Source organism: Montipora foliosa, chromosome 11 (assembly GCF_036669935.1).
Source record: "Montipora foliosa isolate CH-2021 chromosome 11, ASM3666993v2, whole genome shotgun sequence".
Lineage (NCBI taxonomy): Eukaryota > Metazoa > Cnidaria > Anthozoa > Scleractinia > Acroporidae > Montipora > Montipora foliosa.
Genome location: NC_090879.1, coordinates 10,414,162 through 10,424,171, shown reverse-complemented (window position 1 = coordinate 10,424,171; position 10,010 = coordinate 10,414,162). Strand labels below are relative to the sequence as shown.

Below are 10,010 nucleotides of genomic sequence, written 5' to 3'. Positions count from 1 at the left end.
TATTGTGGGGTATTTTTTGTGGAGATTCCGCTCGAAAGTCTAAATTACGTAATTTGTCGCATTTGGAGGCCATTCTAGTATAGTTCTTGACGTTGGATGTCTTTGCGAGATCCCGAGTTAGGAGATTCCACACAATAGAAGCTCTGAATGCTATTGAATGTTTCATAAAATATGTGTTAAAGTGGGGCACTATTACCGTGTTCGTAGTACGTAATTATAAATGATGGATAGGAGAAGTCTTCTTGGTTAAAATATGACCCACAGAGGGAGGGGTACAATTATGAAAAATCTTATATGCTAATGTTGCCAACTTGACTTTGTACATAAAGTGTAAGGAATCCCATTTGGCAGTCTTAAGTACTTCTGTGGTGGGCGTATCTCGCGTAATGCCGTATATTAACTTAGCAGCTCTACAGTGTAGAGATTCCAGGGCAAGGAACCCGTCCTTATTAGTGAAACGTCCCCATATCGGCAACGCATAGGAAACAGAGGGTAAGATTATCTTAAAATATAAGCCATTGAGTTGTATTTTTTTAATGTCCTGATTCATCTTACGCCCTTCTAACTTTAGAGTCCTTTTGCACACTTTCATTTATAATCATGTCAATGATTTTTAGGAGGATATATTTACTTAGAGGCTTCACTGCATACGTCTGGCCAAAGAACAAGACTACTCAGTGGCTATATGGCTGGAACACAGTGTCTGAGCTTCAAATATCACATGATGGGACCAGGTACTGGTTCCCTCATAATCAATCAACTCAATAGAGGGGCTTCATTACCAAGAGTGGTTTGGTCTAAAAAAGGACATCAAGGGGAGGACTGGATAAAGGCACGATTTAATTTATTTGGAAAGTTATATACGGTAAGTGAATGCCAACGAATAGAGAGGCAATAAAGAATGAATCAACCGTGATCACCAAATACTAGTTAGCATATCACGGGGAGCATGAGAGAGCACAATTAAATCACCGCGATCGTCAGGATTACGGGCAAGGCACAAAAACACAGAAAGACTTGGAACTTTAATTTGAAAGCGAAGACATGTCTCTCCCCGTTTTTTGCGCATACTCATGAAACTTCATTTTCACCCCCCGCCACCGTAACGCCTGGTACCAGGTATAATTGATTGATATCATTCGTTCTGTCTAACATTGCGTGACGCAGGCCAAACATTTTATTTCCCTTAGGGCCGATTTACAAGGTACGATTTTGGCGCATGCGACACGCTCACGACATGCCTTTGACATGACTTACGATTGTCGTAGCGTTTTATAACATGTTTTAAAATGCTACAACATTTTTTTCTGACGTGCACAACAATCGTAAACGAGTTGTAAGCGTGTGGTAAGCTTGTCGCATGCGACAAAAATCGTACCGTGTAAATCGGCCCTTGAGTTTCAGACACCGAGAACTTGGTGGGCCGCATTCCATCGCAGGTCGAGACTTCTGGGTTATGGGTTCTGGCAACGGCAATTTTAAAGTTATGAAGGACGATCCTGTAGAAGAAATAAAATTAAACTTTTATTTTTTCCATTTCAGTTTATTAAACAGTTCGTGGCTTGAATATCGTCTTTTCTTAGATTTGTATCGAAGGTGTGCGTGGTAGGTCATTTGCTGGGGACATTGCAGTGGATTCTGTAGTTTTTACAACAGGAAGGTGTTCAATTATGGGCCCCAGCGTGGAGGAGATCCAAGCCAACAGCCATTTTGTTCTAGGTGAGTGAGTAAATACTTTGGTGCAAATCATGCAGAAAGAAGGAACCGGTAAGCTTGGGACTGACCTTAGTCTATGCAAATTTTACTAGGGATAGGGTGTGAAGTGTTTTGCGCAATGGAATTGTTGCATTTGCACTGAAACGATCATGGAACTGGAAAGGAGGCTGATGCGGGGGAATCTCTTCAGATGCAAGTACGAGCCTTGATCGCACGCCGCTAGTTCCAGTCTAACCGTGGATCTTGAATAAGGTCCAATCTTGAGTTCGACTCGGAATTTATACGTATAAATGATGATTAGAAAGTTTCCAAAGTTGGGCTACCGGTAGCCTTTAAGAGAGGAACAGGCGTAGCTTAGGGTAGTGCGCGGCGTTCGCAGCAAGAGGTCCCCGGATCGATCCCTGGTGACTTTAAAGTCTGTTTGGACTTTCCTTTGATCCGTGTAGCTATAGCTTTAACTACCCGTAAAATGGAGCATTGACAGAGGGAGGGGGGTAAAGGGCGCACCGTCGGCTTCCATTGATACCAGCCTCCTAGCTGAAGGAACTACCGACGTTAAATAAAAGTGACTTTACCTTCAATTTGAAAATTTTCAAAACGTCACAATTACACATATAAACTGTGATTTGTTTTAAGAAATGTAGTCTAACTAGGAAAACGTTCGTCCCATTTTCAGTGCATGTATTTTTACTATCATCTGTTGTCAGCCATTTTGCTTCAGATTTTGCCCATCGTTTATTGTTAAAATAAAAAAACCACTGCCGGACACTTTTGTTTTAATTTCGATGCTCTTAGTCCTTCGCACAAGGATGCCCTAGTAACTTAATTGGGACTCTACGGAATACAATGTTTAACATTATTATACATTGAACTCACTATCTCTTTTCTGATTGGCCGAAAGCGTACAGTGAATTTTCGAAATCAGCGCCCGTGACGTCATAACTGCAGATTATACAGTTATCATGTCAAGGTCACTCAAGGTCACTGGTTATCATATCATGTACGACCACAGTGCATGATTTCTAAGGGCAAAAAAACAAAAACAAAAAAAAACAAAAAAAAAAGGGTAATCATGTCAAGTTCGCGCGCTTTGTGTTTCTTGCCGTCAGTGAAGAAGCAAAAAAATGACTACCAGGTTTGTTTTCTTCAGTTACTTATTTATTGCTATTTACTTTCTCATCAAGCTTTTTTCACATATTGTCTAATGCTTAAAATTTTTTGTTAATCGAATTATGTGCCGCTGATTTGTATGTGTTTACTCGTTGACAAATAAATTACCAGTTCCACTCACTGTCGTGACCATTTTTTTTCGTACAATGTATAATAAAACAATCATTAGATTCGGTTTTTGTGATATCCAGAATAATCAGTATCTCGGTTAGTGTTATCAGCCTCAGCCTTCGGCTTCGGCTGATAACCCTTACCTCGACCTTGATTATTCTGGATATCACAAAAACCTCATCCAATAATTGTTTAAACATGCGCTGCTTTCTTCCAATCAGAATCGCGTAATGTGGTTGAGTAATGTGATTACAAGGTCAAGTAATTCACGGTGTCATCATATTCCAGGAATCTGCTCTTTTGACAAAGGTCTCTGTCGATGGAGAAATGAAAAGAGCGACGACCAGTTTGATTGGACAATAAGAGAGGGAGAAACGCCCTCGAAAAATACAGGACCAAAAACAGGATTTGGAGGCTCAGGTACCTTATGTTCAAACATGATGTTTTCATTTCCACGGTTCTCAAGAAATGAGAACTACTGACTAAATAACAGCAAATCAGAATCGTAGATACAAACGTGGAGACGTCCAATTATTTGTGCACTCTCAGTGTCAATAGATCTTTTTACCGATAAGGCGTCCATTTTGATTTCTGTTTGTTTGAGAGACATGATGGGATGCTCAGGGGGCAAATTAGTACGCATTTTTGCCCTGAGAATCCCATAATAGTTATTTGAAACAATGAATTCAAAATGGCCGACGTATCACTCACGTGATCAGTAACCTTATTTTTCTGAATTCCCGGAGGATTCGTTGGGGAGACCAACATGACCACCGTTACATTGTTTAGGAACACCAACATGGCCGCCGTGACGTCACGTGAAAACACTCCATTGCCTGTTTTAGGCTATCATGAACAGACTTGTTATCTGGCCCTCTTAGTTCTCATTAAATCATTACATCGATTACTTTTGTTTGTTTGTTTTTTAATGAATCTTGATGCAGTAAAACTGAAGTGTTGTGACTTTAGCTGTGGCCTCATTGATAAATTTGGCTTTTTTTGGAATCAACTGTTTTCGTTGGTGTATTCAGTGGATTCGTTGAAAATTCTTACATGGCAATAGGCCACTTTCGTATTCTAACGGTTGGGTTGGATCGAGCATGGAATGGAGGCTAATGCAGGGAAATTTTCAAATGCAAATTGTTTTCCGCGCATTAGCCTCCATTTCATGCTAGATCCAGGCTAACCGTGAGTATACGAAACTGGCCTATTGCTCATTCCTTTACTCAGGCAAATACGCTTTCATCGAAGCGTCTGTTCCTCGCAGGGAAGGAGATAAGGCCATCTTATTCATATACGGGTCTGGTCAAAACTGCTGCTTGTCATTCGCTTATCACATGCGGGGTTCAGGTGTCGGCAGCTTGGCTGTTTATCAGCAGGAACTTGGTAGGGGGCTTCTACCTGCTTTGTTATGGATCAGGAGCAGAAACCAAGGGGGTCAATGGAAAGAGGCAGAAGTCGATATCAAGGGATATCACCAGTATAAGGTAAATTGCATCGTCATAATATTTCTAGTCCAGAAAACTGTAAATTACAACTGGGACCTATGCATTTGCTGGGGTCTGGTCGAAACGTCCATCTTCCTGAAGGTGAGGACTACTACCAACTGGAGCCCGTTTCTCGAAAGTCCCGAAGACTTTTCGGGTCCGAAAAGCCTTTTGTGAAACTGCCAACCACTTGTTTTGGAAAGCCAGTTTTTTAGCATGTTTTCAAGGTAACTAAAGGAAACATGACTATGAAGTTTGACAACTTAAACCCTCTCTGTTCTCGAGATACAAAGGGAATTGTGACACCCGAAAATGGCCCGTTAAGTTCGGGACTTTCGAGAAACGGGCCCCTGGGTTTCAAGAAATTGACGACTAGTATACGTACCTTGAGAGCGTCTCCTTAATGAGATTCAACTCAATAGTGAGAATAACGCGAGTATTCAGTCCCTTTTCGTCGAAGAGGTATAGCCTTGGAGATAAAAATGCACCCATTCACTATTGTGTATCCTGAGAAGACGGATGGTTCTAGAAACAAACTCACGCGCACATTCCCTTCACTGAATATCACGAATTCACAGCACAAGATCACGCTTATAAATTGATCAGTGTAGGGGTATCACAACGCCGGGGTACCGGTTTCCCTGTTCAAAGCCAGCTGCGTTTACTTACAAATTTAATTAGCGTACAGTTGCAAGGTATTTCATGATCAAATACGTTGCCCTTACAGTCGCGTCTGACTGTCAAAGTTACTTTTGTTTTTCAGTTGACCATCGAGGCTGTCAGAGGTTCGGATTTCAGGGGAGACATTGCTATCGACCAGATTGCTTTCAGGAAAGGTGTTTGTGGACAAACTAACAAACGAAAACGGCATCATTTAATGGCGTTCCGAAATTAGAGATGACTCAGTGGGAAAATTAAACGTGCATCTAAGCAGTGTTAACAAAGAAACATATTTATGAAAACTCTTTATGTACATAACTTCAATATGCAGATAAACATGATGATAATGATAAGAAGGAGAGGGAGAAGGAGGAATACGAAAATGCTGAAGACGATAAAATTTTCAACAAATCAAAACTGCACTACTTTTACCGCGGACTGAAAAGTGAACGAATATATTTGCTTACTTCTTGAAGTCCACGGAAACTGAACATGCTAAACAGTTAGGTATATCTGCAAAGACGGGACCAAGCACGGGTCAAAATCACGATAATTTCATTCGTTATTCGTTGTGCAACAAGAGTCATATCCAGACTTTAATTTTGGACTGCAAAGACTAGATGCTGAATTTCTCGTGTTCTTGAGAATTATAAGTAGAAGACGTTGTTCATTGATGAATTTCAACTCTCTTTTTTTTTCGTTAACGAACAATTCGCTTATACTGCTCTTGCAAAACTATCCTGTATTATCTTGGAGCGTTTCTGGACAATCCCCTGAATAATTGACAGAGCGTCATTAATTTTTTTTATCGAACTACTCAAATTGTTTGAAATTAACGATTTGACATTTGTCATATTTTCTCATACCTCCTCGCTCATGGACATCCACAGTGATTGATTCCCAATTCTAGAAAGTTCCTTGCACCCATAGTATTTCCGCTAGTGTGCCCTCCTCGGAGGTCAAAAAATTCTAGTCTCATGCAATCCATTTACGTCCAACAATGCAAGTACTTTGATGACAGCCAAGCTAAGCTTGATAAGCGTCACAAAGTGTGTGCCCTTGCTCTCCTCCGTAGAGCGCTCTAAGGAATAGGGACAATAAACGTCGAAGTGTCAGCTAATAAACTCTAGATCTGCTCCTCAACTGCAGATAAATTTATCCTAACTTACCAATAATGCTTACCCGAACACTTATGTTATCGTTGCAAATAGGTTGCAAAATGGTTGGGGTTTACGAGACAATTTGTGTTGGATATCAAAATTTGGCGAAATATCTGCATTTCGGGACACAAGTGGACCCATATTACAAGTGGTAGAGCCAGTCAATTTGTGGTTGGCTCCAACAGATTTCGAGAAATCGTAGAGAGTAACGAAAATTCCACCTGAACATCTTTTGAATGGTTGTACTTGAAATAAAGGAAGGCGTTTGGAAAAAACTATTTACACCCGGCAAACGTACGGTAGGAAGTTTTTGTCATGCCAAATTTAAAAGAAAAAGAAAGTTTGACTGTGGCTCATTTTTTGCCGGGTAAGAAACTGTAGATACTATGGAACTTCTCAAAAGATGGAGAAAAGCAAGAATAAGAGAACTTTTGTGCTCGTATGACAGGAGGTAACCCGCCGCTTGCTGTTTGCCGTTTTACTTATTACAAACGCGATACTAAATTTCTCCACTATTTGTGACTTAAAGCAACAAACACACTCTCTAGCAAAATTATTTCCTTTAAAATTGGAACTTTCTTTCGATCCGCAACATTGTGAAGTCCTTAATAGCATGCAAACTTACATGGATGCCTATTAAACCCCTTTTCAATTATATGACCTCCCGTTTAATGTTACATCGAAGAGGGGCGTCTGCGGCGGGGAATCAGGGTTTGAGGCAAATGTTCTTCATTAACTTGTTAGCGAAATTTTAATTACATACAACCGTCGATAGTTATCTCACTCTCTGGCGAAAGAAGACAAGCATTCCATTCATAGCAAGCCCACAGTCTTCATCGTAATTAACTGACTTTCCCGCGATACTGTGCTTCTCGTTAAACAGCGATTAAACCTTATTTGTTCACCATTCGTTTTGTTTGAGTTGCTTGAAAGAGACTGGGTGGTTATTTGTCATGAAGCTATCAGCAATTTGATCTCAAATTTATTGAACAGTAAAAGTGGACCAGAGGGGTTTTTAATCAGCTGTTTTAACTTGTACAGTTATCTTTCTTTTAATTAAAAAATTAGTTAATGAGCAAACCATTATTTGGCCATAAGAAAGTATCCTAAATTTTCATCGGCTAGACTTCATCGAGATAGTCAAAGACAAAAAAAACGGTGAGGAAAATGGAACAAGAGTCTATTTTAGAAATATTGATCGTCTTGCTTGAGTCGCCAACTCGTTATTGACTCAAACGTTCAAAGAAAATAAACTTTCCGATGGACCATAATGATAAGTACAATTTTTGACCAAATATTGTTGCGCAAGTTAGCAAGTCATCGTACCAATGCCGATAACCGTAAAAGACGCTTCTCTAACAATCTAACAAATAACAAAAAGTTAACGCATCTTATAAGAATCGTGATTAAAGAAAGAGGATATTTTCCTGATGGGGTTTTAACTCAGTATGGATTACATGTCAACACAACGAACAACAAAACTAGAAACATACAGTTTGGCTTATAAACTAGACTAGATATCAATTTAAGGTGTCATGTGAGCTTGACAAGCTTTTACATCAAAGAAAAAACCTCCAGGTCAGACGGCGTTGATTTTAACCATATGAATGGTGAACTACTCTTATAGCGTCCCAATGTATCCTGTTAGAGATTGCCCCCTTCTCTAGCCACCTTAAGCTTTCCTAAAACTCTATCCTTATGTGCCAACAGAGGAAAAGCAACCTCCTTGAGATGGCTCACAGCTGTCTTGTTAAAACAAATGTAATTACCCCCACAACGGATTGAAACTTGCGACTGCTCAGAAGGGGAGCCTAATTCAGAAACCATAAACTTTTCCAAACGATCCCCTTGGAAAGATTCTCGTGAAATAATCAGACTCAGAACAAAGAACATCCATTGTTTACCCCCTTTTTTCCCAGTGATAGGGTAGGCTTTGAAATTGTGATACAGCATATCACGAATTAGTTTTTAATTTTATAGAAAAAAATGAGTGGAATTTTTGCAGTTATGCCCGTGTGGGCATGACGAGCTCCAACTACAGAAGCAGCTTTTCGATTGAGTTTTGCGTTGTGCGTGATCCAGTCACAACAAACCGTGGTTATGAAGTGTGGGCCAAGTATGTCCACTTATGGTCGTTGCGCATAGAACAATAATTGAACACAAACTCTCAGATGTAGGGTGTGGCTATTATCCACATCGCCATGTGTGTTTTATTACTTTCCTCAGGCATGTAATTGTCAAAGCGACCTTTTTGATGGGTCTTGAAGTTTTAATCCTATAACGACAATCGTCGCGGTTAGTTTGTGGATTTATTTCAGATATCAGGCACGAAATGAAGATTCGAGCAGTGCTCCGGCACTCAGCACATTTAACACAACCTACATTTACTTGGAACCCAAAAATCCCCTTGAGATGAATTTAAAGGCGTTTCTTGTACGTGTCAGGAAGAAGGAGATCTAATATATTTAGTTCAATAGCAAACAAATATAATCTGATATAATTACAAAGTAATTAGCTCTACCGGATTGAGATCCATTTCCAAAATCTGGAACTTTCTTTTAATTGTCTGAGCTTATGCAAGTGATAAAAGCCTTTAAAGAAAATACCACACATTTTGCAAGCCCTTTATTTTCCTGGGAAGCAAGGTTAGTCATTTTTACCAAAAGGTTTGGGACATGGATAAGGATCGAGTGAAGTTCTCTCAAACACAGCACACGTTGTTTAATTAAGTCATCGTGTACACTTCGTAGTGGTTTGACGTTTCCTCAAAACACTTGAATTAAAAGCTAGGCATCACAATTTTTTTTGCTTTTTACATAGTCGAAACGTGACCGTCTTCAAAATTTAAGAACGCTCGCAGCGTTTCACGGAAAAGGGTGCTTTTCCAAGTACAAGTACTTGTTTCCGCCGAAGACAAGGAAAAACAGTTATCAGCCGACAAAAGTTGAACTGTGCGAAAAGGTTGCGTGTGTCGGCTGATCTCTGTTTATGCGGGCAGTCTGATCCATATGTCATCATAAATCGGCGATGAAATATCATTGCGCTTGGCAAGGAAAGAGTCACAATACATTGAAAAAGAATCGGAGGGGGGGGGGGGGGGGCATGCTCGCTGTCTCTCTTTGGGGTGTAATACATTTCGGATTTTGGTCTCACTTAGGGTGTTATGGCAAAACGCCATCATATGTAGCCGTGAAGGTCTCGTTTAGGGTTGCTCACGAAAAAATATAAAAATAATAGTTAATAAGCTTTAGCGATCAAAAGAAGCCTAGGCCATGCCCACATTGGTGTCTTTTAGGAATTTAATTCAAAATTTCCGACAAGCATCTCTGCAGCTTCATATGCAAAGTATCCCCCCCCCCCTGCCCCCCCCGCCCTTGGGAAAACAATGCAAGTACAGCACTGGGATATGCGAGCAAAAACAGTTAGCACCGAAATATAGTCATATTTAAAAAAGCCAAATAAAAATACCGCATACTGTATGTAGTAGAATAAAAATGGACTGGCGAGAGAAACGAGATTACACGCTGATCTTCCAGACTATAGAGTCAAGTACTTAATTTCATAATAAACATATGTACAATCAAAGACAAAGCGTACTAAATGAATGATTGGATAACATAGAAAGGAAATCAATTACCACTATAACAAAGAAAAAATACACTGAAACAAAGAGCAATACATAAACATTCAAAAGACCGTATTAAAA

General features: G+C 39.9%; 1 protein-coding gene across 1 annotated transcript in view; it reads left to right on the top strand.

Moving 5' to 3' along the window:
• LOC137976098 (MAM and LDL-receptor class A domain-containing protein 1-like) overlaps nucleotides 1–5,815 on the top strand; it is a 22,782-nt gene extending 16,967 nt beyond the window's left edge. Inside the window, exons 12-16 of the mRNA XM_068823371.1 lie at nucleotides 618–865; nucleotides 1,584–1,719; nucleotides 3,286–3,417; nucleotides 4,228–4,484; nucleotides 5,248–5,815. Of these exons, the coding sequence (XP_068679472.1) occupies nucleotides 618–865; nucleotides 1,584–1,719; nucleotides 3,286–3,417; nucleotides 4,228–4,484; nucleotides 5,248–5,379 (905 nt within the window). The 3' untranslated portion in view covers nucleotides 5,380–5,815. The remainder of the gene's footprint in view (nucleotides 1–617; nucleotides 866–1,583; nucleotides 1,720–3,285; nucleotides 3,418–4,227; nucleotides 4,485–5,247) is intronic.
• The last annotated feature ends 4,195 nt before the right edge of the window (nucleotides 5,816–10,010 follow it).